The sequence below is a fragment of the Mobula birostris genome, unplaced genomic scaffold (genome assembly GCF_030028105.1).
Source record: "Mobula birostris isolate sMobBir1 unplaced genomic scaffold, sMobBir1.hap1 scaffold_2712, whole genome shotgun sequence".
Classification (NCBI taxonomy): Eukaryota; Metazoa; Chordata; class Chondrichthyes; order Myliobatiformes; family Myliobatidae; genus Mobula; species Mobula birostris.
The window spans coordinates 739-16,577 of NW_027275765.1; the positions used below are offsets into that span (position 1 = coordinate 739).

The 15,839-nt window shown below is 51.0% G+C and overlaps 1 protein-coding gene across 1 annotated transcript in view; it reads right to left on the reverse strand.

The window, feature by feature from the left end:
- Window positions 1–2,540: 2,540 nt before the first annotated feature.
- The window catches only part of LOC140192809 (IQ motif and SEC7 domain-containing protein 2-like), a 42,194-nt gene continuing 28,895 nt past the window's right edge, over window positions 2,541–15,839 (reverse strand). The window contains exons 7-9 of the mRNA XM_072250288.1: window positions 12,381–12,480; window positions 8,186–8,347; window positions 2,541–2,984 (exon numbers count right to left, since the gene is read on the reverse strand). Coding sequence (XP_072106389.1) covers window positions 2,752–2,984; window positions 8,186–8,347; window positions 12,381–12,480 — 495 coding nt within the window. The 3' untranslated portion in view covers window positions 2,541–2,751. The remainder of the gene's footprint in view (window positions 2,985–8,185; window positions 8,348–12,380; window positions 12,481–15,839) is intronic.

Genomic DNA, 15,839 nt, shown 5'->3' on the forward strand with positions numbered 1-15,839 from the left:
TGAAACGGTACTGGTCAGTTCCAGCGACATCACACTCTCCTCTGAGCTCTCCGATTCCTGACATGACATGACACTTCACCTGTTAACATCATTCTCCCCGTGATATCGCACGCTCCCCACAACCTCACACAATCTTCCTGTGACATCACACACTCCCAGTGACATCACACAACCCAATGACATCACTGACTGGTGACATCCTGTAAACCCAGTGACATTGACATCATGCAGTCTCAGTGTCATCACTCTGATGACATTACAGTGATGTCACATCAGACACCAATGACAACACCTCCCTCCATGGCACCAGCCCTTCCCTGTGGAACTAAAGCCTGCCCCTGAATGTCACATATAGCATTACATCACCCTTTTCCTCTGACATCATATATCGGTGACAGCGTCACTTTTCTGCACCACATTTGCGCCATTCCTCACACTCGAGCTAATGACATCACAGGTCTCAAAGAGAAAGTGTACCCATTGCAAATCAGACAGATGGTGTGAAGAGTTGGGGGGGGGCCGAAGGGACAGCTCCCAGTGCCTCCCTCTCACCCCGGTGTTCCCCATCCGGCAGTGCGAGTCTACGTCAGACAGAACGGACCTGTCACCCCAGTAATTACAGGGTGGTGACAGAGGACCCCCAGGACATGAACGATATTCCCAAACCTCTCTGGGAACTGTCCTGCTGACACTCAGTGACGTCTCCCACTTGATGCCTCGCTCTGTCTGAGGGAAACATTCTGTCTGGGGTAGCCCTCACATGCTGTGCTGTCCTGAGGGAGACAGATCCGGGGAAAAAGGTCCCGGGCGGATACCAAGCTGGCCCGCCCTCAATAATTCCCCAATCTGACTCTGACCGTTCCTCCTGCAGAACTCCGGAACGGGCAATGAACCCACACGTAGGAAAGGGGTACGCCAGCCAGTCAACAGTGACGTGCATCACCCTTGCTTGTCTCTCTCCAAACAGGAACCCACAGAGCTACGGGAGCTGTCCACAGTAGCACCCTGCACCACCCCTCGCTTTGCCACGTCAGAGCGTATCCCGGGATGTTGCCACATCGACTTACACCGCTCTGCACACCAGGCAACTCTCCACCCCGCTAAACCTGGCCTTCAACAGGACCGCAGGAGTGCCTCAAAAACAGTGACAGTGCGATATGTAATCAGGCTTTCCCAGCCTCCATCCAAGCACAACACAGTTACCAGTAGACATCTCACTCATATGGGAGTGCGTGCTGGGATGGAGAGGAGACAGCTTCACTCTGTGTCTGACCCCGGGAGTGTGTGATGGGACTGTGTGGAGGGAGCTTCACTCTGTGTCTGACCCCGGGAGTGTGTGATGGGACGGTGTGGAGGGAGCTTCACTCTGTGTCTGACCCCGGGATTCTGTGATGGGACGGTGTGGAGGGAGATTCACTCTGTGTCTGACCCTGGGAGTGTGTGATGGGATGGTGTGGAGGGAGATTCACTCTGTGTCTGACCTCAGGAGTGTGTGATGGGACAGTGTGGAGGGGGATTCACTCTGTGTCTTACCCTGGGATTCTGTGATGGGACAGTGTGGAGGGAGCTTCACTCTGTGTCTGACCCCGGGAGTGTGTGATGGGACGGTGTGGAGGGAGCTTCACTCTGCGTCCGACAGGAAGGTGTGGTGGGAGCTTCATTCTACATCTGACCCCAGGAGTGTGTAAAGGGAGCTTTACTCTGTGTCTGACCCTGGGACTGTGTGATGGGACGGTGTGGAGGGAGATTCACTCTGTGTCTGACCCCAGGAGTGTGTGATGGGACGGTGTGGAGGGAGCTTCACTCTGTGTCCGACAGCAAGGTGTGGTGGGAGCTTCATTCTATGTCTGACCCCAGGAGTGAGTGATGGGACGGTGTGGAGGGAGCTTCACTCTGTGTCTGACCCCGGGAGTGTGTGATGGGACGGTGTTGAGGGAGCTTCAATCTGTGTCTCACCCCGGGAGTGTGTGATGGGACGGTGTGGAGGGAGCTTCACTCTGTGTCTGACCCTGGGGGTGTGTGATGGGACGGTGTGGAGGAAGCTTCACTCTGTGTCTCACCCCGGGAGTGTGTGATGGGATGGTGTGGAGGGAGCTTCACTCTGTGTCTGACCCCGGGAGTGTGTGATGGGACGGTGTGGAGGGAGTTTCACTCTGTGTCTGACCCCGGGAGTGTGTGATGGGACAGTATGGAGGGAGCTTCACTCTGTGTCTGACCCCGGGAATGTGTGATGGGACGGTGTGGAGGGAGTTTCACTCTATGTCTGATGGGACGATGTGGAGGGAGCTTCAATCTGTGTCTCACCCCGGGAGTGTGTGATGGGACGGTGTGGAGGGAGTTTCACGCTGTGTCTGACCCTGGGAGTGTGTGATGGGACAGTGTGGAGGGAGCTTCACTCTGTGTCTGACCCTGGGAATGTGTGATGGGACGGTGTGGAGGGAATTTCACTCTGTGTCTGACCCCGGGAGTGTGTGATGGGACGGTGTGGAGGGAGCTTCAATCTGTGTCTCACCCTGGGAGTGTGTGATGGGACGGTGTGGAGGGAGCTTCACTCTGTGTCTGACCCCGGGAGAGTGTGACGGGACGGTGTGGAGGGAGTTTCACACTGTGTCAGACCCCTGGAGTGTGTGATGGGACGGTGTGGAGGGAGCTTCACTCTGTGTCTGACTCTGGGAGTGGGTGATTCTGTTCACTTGGAGATGAGCCTGTGGTCTGGGTAAGAGGAGAGGGGTTAGCAGAGACCCCGCTCGGTCACGTCCAAGATGCTTTCCCCAAGCATCTCCAACTGACTCCTCCCCTTCCCAGCGGGTTACCTGCGTCAGAGAGATCCCGTAGGGAGCTGCTGAGCGCACTGCGCCTCAGACCTTCCGCCATGGCGTACGTGTCGTCCAGACTGGTCAGTGTCCCGTTCAGGGCGTCCTTCTTCAGGCTGGCGCTCTGCGACATGCTGGTGCGGATCACGCCTTTCTGCTTCTCCAGCTCAGCTGCAGCGGGAGGAGGGGTGTGGGGCAGTGAGCAATGTTAGAACCCCTGGGTCAGATCCCAGCCCATACACACTCCTGGGGATCTGATATTCTATATATAAACCTCCCCCCAACCCCTGGATAGACCCCAGCCCATAACCCACTTACAGGGATCTGATATTCTATATATAAAGCACTCCCCATACCCCTGGATAGATCCCAGCCCATAATCCACTCCTGGGGATCTGATATTCTATATATAAACACACCCCCAGACCCCTGGATTAGACCCCAGCCTGTAACCCCACTCCGGGGGATCTGATATTCTATATATAAACCCCCCAAACCCCTGGATTAGACCCCAGCCTGTAACCCCACTCCTGGGGATCTGATATTCTATATATAAACCCCCCAAACCCCTGGATTAGACCCCAGCCTGTAACCCCACTCCTGGGGATCTGATATTCTATATATAAACCCCCCAAACCCCTGGATTAGACCCCAGCCTGTAACCCCACTCCGGGGGATCTGATATTCTATATATAAACGCCCCTGTGCAACTACTTTGGTTGCAGTGTGGCAGGTTGCTTTGGTTGCTCTGAGACCAGAAACCGCTTCCACCTAGTGTCAGCAACCCCCTGGGTTAATAGCATATTGCCGTTTACATAACCAGGCCTGTTCTCACTGGGGAGCAGCTACGGGAGCCTGGATGCACACACACAACGTTTCAGCGACAGCATCTTCCCGTCTGCCCTCAGATTTCTCATTGGACGAGGAACACTTGAACGCTACTTACTTAATTCCATTTTTTAAATATACGAGTCGTGAAGGTAAGTCTCGGCCCGGTTCGCTGACTGTTTATTCACTTCCAGCCTGACCTGCTGAGCTCCCCCAGCATTGTGAATGTGTCGCTCTGGATTTCCAGCATCTCCAGAACCTCTTGTTTTTATATAACTACAACAGTCTTAGGCACATATATATATCCCAGGGTGCCTCAGACTTTTGCACGATACTGTAGTAATTTTATGTATTGCACTGTACTGCTGCCGCAGAAAAAACTAATTTTATGACATATTTGAGCGATGATAAACCTGATTCTGATATGGGTCTCTATTGTGGACTGGGAGTGGGAAAGGGGCAGGGGGAGGGGCCCTGGCACTCCTTCCCTAACACCTTCACTGCTCCACCCTCACCATTCCATAAGACCATAAGATATAGGAACAGCATTAGGCCATTTGGCCCATTGAGTCTGCCCTGCCACTTCATCACGGCTGATCCATTTTCCCTCTCTGCCCCAGTCTCCTGCCTTCTCACCGTATCCCTTCACGGTCTGACTAATCAAGAATCTATCAACCCCTGCCTTAAATATACATAACAACTGTTGCCCGTGGCAGCGAATTCCACAGATTCACCACTCTCTGGCAAAAGAAATTCCTCCTCATCTCCGTTCTAAATGGACGTCCCACTATTCTGAGGCCGTGTTCGCTGGTTTTCCCCACCACAGTAAACATCCTCTCTGCATCCCCTCTATCAAGGCCTCTCAACATTCGATAGGTCTCAATCAGGTCACCCCTGGTACTTCTGAATTCCATTCAGTGCAGGCTGAGAGCCATCAAACGTTCTTCGTATGACAAGCTTTTCAATCCCAGAATAATTTTTGTGAATCTCCTTTGAACCCTCTCCAATGTCAGCACATCCTTTCTCAGATAAAGTGCTTACAATACTCCAAGTGAGGCCTCACCAGTGCTTTACAAACCCTCAACATTACATTTGCTTTCCTCACCACAGACTGAACCTGCAAATTAACTTTTATGGAGTCCTAAGTCCCCTTGTACCTCAGATTTTTGAATGTTCTCTCCATTCAGAAAATAGCCTACCCTTTTATTTCTTCTACCAAAGTGCATGACCATAGACTTCCCAACACTGTATTCCATCTGCTATTTATTTCTCCATTCTCCTAATCCGTCTAAGTCCTTCCATAGCCTCTCTACTACCTTAAAACTTCTTGCCCCCTCACCAATCTTCACGTTGTCCACAAACTTTGCCACAAGGCGTTCATTGACATACGAGGGGTGATTGACAAGTCCGTGGCCTAAGGAAGAAGGGGTCAATTTCAGAAAACCTAGCACATTTACTTTTCAACATAGTCCCTTCCTACATTTATACATTTAGTCCAGCGGTCGTGGAGCATTCGGATCTTGGACCTCCAGAAAGTGTCCACAGCAGGGGTGATTGAGAAGTTTGTGGCCTAAGGTAGAAGGAGGTGAGTTCTACAGCTCTTGTTACATGCACGTGCAGTTCAACGCTTTGAGTGATTATGCAGAAAGTTTGAAGTTAATAACTCATCTCCTTCTACCTTAGGCCACGAACTTATCAATCACCCTTGCTGTGGACACTTTCTGGAGGTCCATGATCCATATGCTCCACGACCGCTGGACTAAGTGTGTATATGTAGGAGGGGACTATGTTGAAAAGTAAATGTGCTAGGTTTTCTGAAATTGACCCCTTCTACCTTAGGCCACGGACTTGTCAATCACCCCTCGTATAATGTAAAAAGAATCGGTCCCAACACTGACCTTCTAGTCACCAGCAGCCAACCAGAAAATACTCCCTTTATTCCTGCTCTTTGTCTGCTGCCAATTGACCACTGCTTTATCTATGCTAGAATCTTTCCTGTAATACCATGGGCTCGTAGCTTGTTAAGCAGCCTCACGTGTGGCACCTTGTCAAAGGCCTTGTGAAAACCCAAGTTATGCAACATCTCCTTTGTCTATCCTGCTTATTATTGCTTCAAAGAATTCCAGCAGATTTGTCAGGCAAGATTTTCCCTTGAGGAAACCATGCTGACTACAACCTATTTTATCATTGTGTCTCAAGTACCCTGAGACCTCATTCTAAATAACTGACTTCAACACATTCCCAACCACTGAGTCAGACTAACCGGCCTACAATTTCCTTTCTTTTGCCTCTCTCCCTTCTTGAAGAGTGGAGTGACATTTGCAATTTTCCAATCTTCTGGAATCTAGTGATTCTAGAAAATGATTACTAATGCCTTCACAATCTCTTCAGCCACCTCTTTCAGGAACCTGGGGTGTACAGCACCTGGTCCAGGTGACTTATCTACCTTCAGACCTTCCAGCTTCCCAAGAACCTACTCCCTAGTAATGGTAACTTGACTCTCGAAGTTCCAGCATGCTGGTAGTGTCTCACACAGTGAAGACTGATGCAAAATAGTTCAACAGTTCCCCCCCCCACTACTAACCCTCCGCCATCGTTTACCAACTGTCCGATATCCACTCGCAGGAGACAGACAGACAGTTCTCTTTTGCACTTTATGTATCCGAAGAAACTTTAGGTATCCTCTTTAATTTTGACGGCTACCTTACCTTCGAATTGCAACTTTTCCTAAATAATGTCTTTAGTTGCTTTCTGTTGGTTTTCAAAAGCTTCCCAATCCTCTAACTTCCCACTAATTTTTGCTCTATTATATGCCCCCCCTTTTGGCTTTTACGTTGGCTTTAACTTCTCTTGTTAGCCATGGTTGTGTCATCTTGCCTTTGGTATACTTCTTCCTCTTTAGGATGTATATATCCTGCACCTCCTGAATTACTTCCAGAAATTCCAGCCGTTACTACTCTGCTGTCATCCTGCCAGTGTTCTTTTCCAATGAATTTTGGCCAGCTTCTCTCTTATGCCTCTATAATTCCCTTTATACCACTGTAATACTAATACATCTGACTTTAGAATTTCAGGCTGAACTCTATCATATTATGATCACTCTACTCCTAAGGGTTCCTTTACCTTAAACTCCCTAATCAATTCCATGACACCCAATCCAGAATAGCTGATGCCCTAGTGGGCTCAACCATAAAAAGCATCTCGTGGGCACTTTAGAAATTCCCCTGCTTGGTATCTAGTACCAATCTGATTTTCCCAATCTACGCGCATACAGAAATTCCCAACATCCTTCGTTCCCTGCCAGATTTACAAACTTGCCCTCCACTCCATGTTGACAAATACAGTACTGTCCAAAGGTCTTAGGCATATTAGCTAGATATCTGTGCTTAAGACTTTTGCACATTTGTGATAATACATCTGATTGGGATTCTGATTTGGTCATTTGGGCAACAAAGTCGTCCCGAGTGCTTCAGGTTTGGTCTTTATGCCATGGTGATCTCAGCTGGGATTCCTCTCTCCCAGGCTCCCCCACCACCTCACTTCACTGCCCTCTCTTCCCGGGAATGACCTCTCTGTCTCCTGCGATCCAGCGTTTCTGGTGGGGTTGAGAGGGATAATAAATCAGCCATGATGGAATAGCGGGGCAGAATCAAATGGGCCGACTGGCCCAATTCTGTTCCTACACCTTTTGACCGTGGCTGACGTGAGGCTGGCCACAACTCCTCTCCTGTGCCAGCACTCTAATTGCTCAATCTTTCCAATATTTATCCATTTCCACATTAATTACATATTGATTTATTGAGATAGAGCTTGGAATAGGCCCATCTGGCCCTCTGGGCTGCAGTTCCCAATATAATCTGAGCCTAATCACAGGACAGTTTCCAATTAACCTACCAACCGGTCAGTCTTTGGACTGTGGGAGGAAACCCACGCGGTCATGGGGAGAACGTACAAACTCCTTACAGGCAGTGGCGGGAATTGAACCTGGATTGCTGGTACCGTAAAGCGTTGTGCTAACCACTACGCTGCCGTGCCACCCAAAGAAATAAAGAGCTGGCCTTCACCACCGTTTAGATCAGGGGTTCCCAGCTGTTTCTATGCCATGAGCCCTGACTCCCATTGACCGAGGGGTCCGTGGACCCAGGGTTGGGAACCCCTGGTCTGGAGAACCAATGCCCTTGGAGACAGGTTTCGACCTGCCTCAGTTTTAAATGACCTACTACATACTGTTGTAAACACAAGAGATTGTGCAGATACTGGAAATCCAGGGCCACACACACAGAATGCTGGAGGAACTCAGCAGGTCAGGCAGCATCTATGGAAAAGAGTAAGCAGATGATATTTCGGGCCGAGACCCTTCTTCAGGGGGCAGTGGTGATTGTCCCTCAGCATCACCCTTGGGATTAAGGTTACCTCTTGTTCCTCTAAACCCCAAGGCATCCAAACCCAAGACAGGACACCTTCTCATCACACTCATCAGTGCCAGGATCTGGACCGTCCCCTGTCCAGAGGAGCGGTGGGTGGGGGGAGAGGTGAGGGCTTACATTCCACGCGATATTTCTCCATCTCTTGAACTTCGGCCACAGACTCGCGCAGATCGCTGGCGAACCTCGTGCGATCCTGGACGCTGGGGGCATTGAATATGATCAGAATCTTCTTCTCGGCGCTGGGAATGGAGGAGGCCAACTTGATCCCATGGGGATAGTCTGTCAGGGAAAGAGGAGACGGCAGGGTGACTGACTTTAAAACCTTGCAGAAAAAAGGGTGAGGCTATAATACCAGACAGGGGCTCTTTGCCCAACAGAAACATAGCCTCCCAGCCACAGCCAACATGCCCACCCTTGCCCACGGCCAACATGCCCACCCTTGCCCAAAGCTAACATGCCCGCCCTTGCCCACGGCTGACATGCCCGCCCTTGCCCACGGCCGACATGCCCGCCCTTGCCCAAAGCTAACATGCCCACCCTTGCCCACGGCCGACATGCCCGCCCTTGCCCACGGCCAACATGCCCGCCCTTGCCCAAAGCTAACATGCCCGCCCTTGCCCAAAGCTAACATGCCCGCCCTTGCCCACGGCTGACATGCCCACCCTTGCCCAAAGCTAACATGCCCGCCCTTGCCCAAAGCTAACATGTCCGCCCTTGCCCACAGCTGACATGCCCGCCCTTGCCCACGGCCGACATGCCCACCCTTGCCCAAAGCTAACATGCCCGCCCTTGCCCAAAGCTAACATGCCCGCCCTTGCCCACGGCCAACATACCCACCCTTGTCCAAAGCTAACATGCCCACCCTTGCCCACGGCTGACATGCCCGCCCTTGCCCATGGCTGACATGCCCGCCCTTGCCCAAAGCTAACATGCCCGCCCTTGCCCACGGCCGACATGCCCGCCCTTGCCCAAAGCTGACATGCCCACCCTTGCCCAAAGCCAATAAGCAACTTTTGCTCACAGCCAACCTGGCCACCTTTTCTCTGCAGCCAATATGTCTGCTCAGGCCACAGCGGATATGGTCATGCTTGCCCACAGTATCACAGCCGGCATTGTCAAGGTACAGTACTCTTCAAAAGTTTTAGGCATATATATAGCTAGAGTGCCTGACTTTTGCACAATACTGTAGCAATTTTCTGTATTGCACTGTACTGCTGCTGCAGCAAAAAAAATCAAATTTCATGACATAAATGAGTGATGATAAATCTGATTCTGATCTGGGTATCTATTGTGGACCGTAGGGAGGGGGCAGGGAGAGGGGAATCATGGTTGGGAAGGGGGAAGGATGAGGGGAACACCAGAGAGACATTCTGTAATGAACAATAAACCAATGGTTTGGAATTGTTTGGTGTCCCAGGGCTGGGTGTGTCTGCCCACACACTACCCCTCCCTCCCCTTTGACACTCAACAGACAATAGACAATAGGTGCAGGAGTAGGCCATTCAGCCCTTTGAGCCAGCACCACCATTCACTGTGATTATGGCTGATCATCCACAATCAGTACCCTTTTCCTGCCGTCTCCCCATATCCCTTCACTCCGCTATCTTTAAGAGCTCTATCTAACTCTCTTTTAAAAGAATCCAGAGAATTGGCCTCCACTGCCTTCTGAGGCAGAGCATTCCACAGAACCACAACCCTCTGCGTGAAAAAGTTTTTCCTCAACTCCATTCTAAATTGTCTACCCCTTATTCTTAAACTGTGGCCTCTGGTTCTGGACTCTCCCAACATCGGGAACATGTTTCCTGCCTCTAGCGTGTCCAATCCCTTAATAATATATGTTTCAATCATATCCTTCTAAATTCCAGTGTATACAACCCCAGTCGCTCCAATCTTTCAAGATGTGACAGTCCCACCATCCCGGCAATTAACCTCGTGAACCTACGCTGAACTCCCTCAATAGCTAGAATGTCCTTCCTCAAATTTGGAGCCCAAAACTGTACACAATATTCCAGGTGTGGTCTCACCAGGGCCCTGTACAGCTGCAGAAGGACCTCTTTGCTCCTATACTCAATTCCCCTTGTTATGAAGGCCAGCATGCCATTAGCTTTCTTCACTGCCTGCTGTACCTGCATGCTTGCTTTCAGTGACTGATGAACAAGGACACCTAGATCTCATTGCACTTCCCTTTTTCCTAACTTGACACCATTCAGATAGTAACCTGCCTTCCTGTTCTTGCCACCAAAGTGGATAACCTCACATTTATCCACATTAAACTGCATCTGCCATGCATCTGCCCACTCACCCAATCTGTCCAAGTCGCCCTGCATTCTCATAACATCCTCCTCACATTTCACACTGTCACCCAACTTTGTGTCATCTGCAAATTTGCTAATGTTACTTTTAATCCCTTCATCTAAATCATTAATGTATATTGTAAATAGCTGTCTGCCAACCAATTTTCTATCCATATCAGTACCCTACCCCCAATACCATTTGCTCTAATTTTGCACACTAACCTCCTATGAGGGACCTTATCAAAGGCTTTTTGAAAGTCCAGGTACACTACATCCACTGGCTTTCTCATGTCCATTTTCATAGTCACACTCTCAAAAAACTCCAGAAGATTAGTCAAGCATGACTTCCCCTTTGTAAATCCATGCTGACCCGGACCTATCCTGCCACTGCTATCCAAATATGCCGCTATTACATCTTTTATAATTGATTCCAGCATCTTCCCCACCACTGATGTCAGACTAACTGGTCTATAATTGCCTGTTTTCTCTCTCCCTCCTTTCTTAAAAAGTGGGATAACATTAGCTACCCTCCAACCTGCAGGAACTGATCCTGAATCTATAGAACATTGGAAAATGATTACCAATGCGACCACGATTTTTAGAGCCACCTCCTTAAGTTCCCTGGGATGCAGACCATCAGGCCCTGGGGATTTACCAGCTTTCAGTCCCATCAGTTTACCCAACACCATTTTCTGCGTGATGCAAATTTCCTTCAGTTCCTCTGTTACCCTCGGTCCTCTGGCCACTATTACATCTGGGAGATTGTTTGTGTCTTCCCTAGTGAAGACAGATCCAAAGTACCTGTTCAGCTCGTCTGCCATTTCCTTGTTCCCCATAATAATTTCACCCGTTTCAGTCCTCAGGGGCCCAACTTTGGTCTTAACTAATTTTTTCCTCTTCACATACCTAAAGGAGCTTTTACTATCCTCCTTTATATTTTTGGCTTTTTCTGTCACCTGTTCCACACCCCTCCTGCAGTGTTCCACACTTGCTAATCCCAGTATTCTTTGCTCTCACCGATATAAACTCACTCTCCGCTCCACATTGATAAATACAGTCCTGTGCAAACGGCTGAGGCACCCTAGCTATAGATATGTGCCTAAGACTTTTGCACAGAACTAGCACACAGCGACCGTGGCCACACGTGCCCACACCCAACATGTCTGCCTTGCCTATGACAAATGGTTCATTTAACTGCCAACCGAATGCCCCACTCACCCACAGCCAACACACAATACTCCAAATCAGGCCTCACCAATATACAATTTCAGTAGAACATTCCACCTCCTGTATTCAACACTATGATTTATGAAGACCAATGTGCCAAAGATTTTCTTTACGAGCCTTTCTCCCTGTGACACCACTTTCAACGAATTATGGATCTGTATTCCCAGATCCTTCTGTTCTACCACACTCCTCAGTGCCCTACCGCTCACTGCCTCGGGAGACCGCACTCCCTGCTGATGGATTAGACTGTTTGTTACTTTCTTTGCAGTTTAACAATTAAATATCTGCTTGTATTTGTTTAAATAGCTACCTATACACATGTAATTGGTTAGTGTGGTTCCTAGTGGTCATAGAATAAATATGCAAATGTTTAGAGTGCCCCCTAGTGGTTACAATTCTGTATGATTCGGGAAGCTCTGGGGCTGCATGATTTGAACAGGGTTTTCCGATTGGTTGACTCTTATCTACAAATTTGAATGCAAGGTTGCTTATCTGTGGAGTATATAAAGAGCTGACCACACAGCGACACCACCATTTTCTCCTCTTTTGCTTCTCTCTCCCTTCGCTCACCTGCCCGCTCTTGTTACTGTCTGCTTCCCGCCCTCTCTGCTCTATTGACGCCCAATAAAACGATCGTCAAGCAACACGTTTTGTGCCTCTTTCCTGACTTCAGAAAGAACCTTGTATTAAAAACATCGGAATCCAACAACCACCCGTCCCCCTCTCCCACCAGCCGAGCAGATTGGCTCTCCCTCCCGACGGGAGGAGGGTACGCCTCGAGCGGGACTTACAGGCGTTCTGAAAGAGGTTAACCTTCATCTCGTGGAGGGCGAAGGACTGGCGGAAACTGTAGGTCACTGAGATCTTCTTCTTCTGAAAGACTTTGGTGACCTGGGAGAGGCAGGGAGGGGGAGACAGGTTAAACCAGGATCTGGGGGAGGGGGGGAGGGGGGAGCTGACAGAAAGTGTGTTTGGGGTGAGAGGGTATGAAGGGTTAAACCAGAGACAGGAAGCAGGAAGACTGGGCATCCCTTCAGAACAGAGATGAGCAGTAGTTTCTCTAGCCAGAGGGTGGTGAAACTGTGGAATTCATGGCCACAGACGGCTGTAGAGGCCAAGACATTGGGTATATTTAAAGCGGATGCGAATAGGTTCTTGATTAGTCAGGGTGTTAAAGGATACGGACAGAAACGTTAGAATGGGGTTGAGAGGGAAAATAAATCAGCCACGATAGAATGGTGGAGCTGACTCTGTTAGCTGGATGGCTTAATTCTGCTGTGTGTTATGGTGTTATGTGCTAGGGGTTAGAGTGAGAGATGGGGAGATGGAAAAAGGGAGGAGGACAGAATATGAAAGGGAGGGATGGAGAGAATGACGGGAGTTGGAAGGGAGGGATGGAGAGAGGGAGGGGAGTTGGAAGGGAGGGATGGAGACAGTGAGGGGAGTTGGAAGGGAGGGAAGGAGAGAGTGAGGGGAGTTGGAAGGGAGGGATGGAGAGAAGGAGGGGAGTTGGAAGGGAGGGATGGAGAGAATGAGGGGAGTTGGAAGGGAGGGATGGAGAGAGTGAGGGGAGTTGGAAGGGAGGGATGGAGAGAGGGATGGGAGTTGGAAGGGAGGGATGGAGAGAGTGAGGGGAGTTGGAAAGGAGGGATGGAGAGAGGGAGTTGGAAGGGAGGGATGGAGAGAGGGAGGGGAGTTGGAAGGGAGGGATGGAGAGAGGGATGGGAGTTGGAAGGGAGGGATGGAGAGAGTGAGGGGAGTTGGAAGGGAGGGATGGAGAGAGGGATGGGAGTTGGAAGGGAGGGATGGAGAGAGTGAGGGGAGTTGGAAAGGAGGGATGGAGAGAGGGAGTTGGAAGGGAGGGATGGAGAGAGGGAGGGGAGTTGGAAGGGAGGGATGGAGAGAGGGAGGGGAGTTGGAAGGGAGGGATGGAGAGAGGGAGGGGAGTTGGAAGGGAGGGATGGAGAGAGGGAGAGGAGTTGGAAGGGAGGGATGGAGAGAGGGAGGGGAGTTGGAAGGGAGGGATGGAGAGAATGAGGGGAGTTGGAAGGGAGGGATGGAGAGAGCGAGGGGAGTTGGAAGGGAGGGATGGAGAGAGGGAGGGAAGTTGGAAGGGAGGGATGGAGAGAGGGAGGGGAGTTGGAAGGGAGGGATGGAGAGAGTGAGGGGAGTTGGAAGGGAGGGATGGAGAGAGTGAGGGGAGTTGGAAGGGAGGGATGGAGAGAGTGAGGGGAGTTGGAAAGGAGGGATGGAGAGAGGGAGTTGGAAGGGAGGGATGGAGAGAGGGAGTTGGAAGGGAGGGATGGAGAGAGGGAGGGGAGTTGGAAGGGAGGGATGGAGAGAGGGAGGGGAGTTGGAAGGGAGGAATGGAGAGAGGGAGGGGAGTTGGAAGGGAGGGATGGAGAGAGGGAGGGGAGTTGGAAGGGAGGGATGGAGAGAATGAGGGGAGTTGGAAGGGAGGGATGGAGAGAGCGAGGGGAGTTGGAAGGCAGGGATGGAGAGAGCGAGGGGAGTTGGAAGGCAGGGATGGAGAGAGTGAGGGGAGTTGGAAGGGAGGGATGGAGAGAGTGAGGGGAGTTGGAAGGGAGGGATGGAGAGAGTGAGGGGATTTGGAAGGGAGGGATAGAGAGAGTGAGGGGAGTCGGAAGGGAGGGATGGAGAGAGTGAGGGGAGTTGGAAGGGAGGGATGGAGAGAGTGAGGGGAGTTGGAAGGGAGGGATGGAGAGAGTGAGGGGAGTTGGAAGGGAGGGATGGAGAGAGGGAGGGGAGTTGGAAGGGAGGGATGGAGAGAGGGAGGGGAGTTGGAAGGGAGGGATGGAGAGAGTGAGGGGAGTTGGAAGGGAGGGATGGAGAGAGGGAGGGGAGTTGGAAGGGAGGGATGGAGAGAATGAGGGGAGTTGGAAGGGAGGGATGGAGAGAGTGAGGGGAGTTGGAAGGGAGGGATGGAGAGAGGGAGGGGAGTTGGAAGGGAGGGATGGAGAGAGTGAGGGGAGTTGGAAGGGAGGGATGGAGAGAGTGGGGGGAGTTGGAAGGGAGGGATGGAGAGAATGAGGGGAGTTGGAAGGGAGGGATGGAGAGAGTGAGGGGAGTTGGAAGGGAGGGATGGAGAGAGTGAGGGGAGTTGGGAGGGATGGAGAGAGTGAGGGGAGTTGGAAGGGAGGGATGGAGAGAGGGAGGGGAGTTGGAAGGGAGGGATGGAGAGAGGGAGGGGAGTTGGAAGGGAGGGATGGAGAGAGTGAGGGGAGTTGGAAGGGAGGGATGGAGAGAGTGAGGGGAGTTGGAAGGGAGGGATGGAGAGAATGAGGGGAGTTGGAAGGGAGGGATTGAGAGAGTGAGGGGAGTTGGAAGGGAGGGATGGAGACAGTGAGGGGAGTTGGAAAGGAAGGTTTGGAGAAACAGATGGCGGGGGAGAGGGAAAGGAAGGAAGGCGAGATGGGGAAAGATAGAGGGCAGAGGAGAGTGATGAGGAGAGAGGGATGTAGCTGTGGAAAGGAGAGGATGGTCAAGACTGGAATTTATGAGAGTCAGGGGCAAGAGAGGGGCAGAGAGAGAAACGGAGCGGATGAGACAGAGAGAGACCAGAGAGGAGAGGGAGAGAGAGCAGAGAAAGGGTGAGAGAAAGGGAGATAATGGGTGAGAAGGACACACTTCCAAATTAAAGGCGACTCGAAGCGGCAGCTCCGATGGAAACGATCAAAGATTCCCATTTCAGCCTGCTACAGCTGAGAACCACAACTGCATCTGAGGTCTGTACTGTTAGTGACGGTGTTTTAATGTGATTAAACAATTGACCGACGGAAATAGATTGGACTGCGCCCAGCAGCTGTCCCCTTAAGACGTCGGCGGAAATGACGTTGTGCCGCTGGGTTAATGAGGTGTTTATAAACAAAACGAGTTCTTCGACTCCCAGTTCCGACTACCTTGCTGCCAAACGTACAGCCTCTGGTAAGTTAAGCTGAAGATCTCTGAGCTAGGGCGCTCCATCAGAGAGACACTGGGACCACTTGCATCTTTTTCTTCATGGAATTTAGGTTAACCCCTCCCATTCCAGGCGCAATTCAGATCAACGGGTTCATTGTACGCTGCCAAGATCGGACCACTGAGTCTTTTAAAGTCAAAGTCGAAGGCGGGGCTGAAGAGGGGTGGGTTTGCTTCATGACCAATTCCCCGTGGTGTACAAACGTGTCCTGTCCCAGTCACGCTGCCCAGACCTGGAACACATTGCTATCGAGTGCTGTCCATTTTACCAG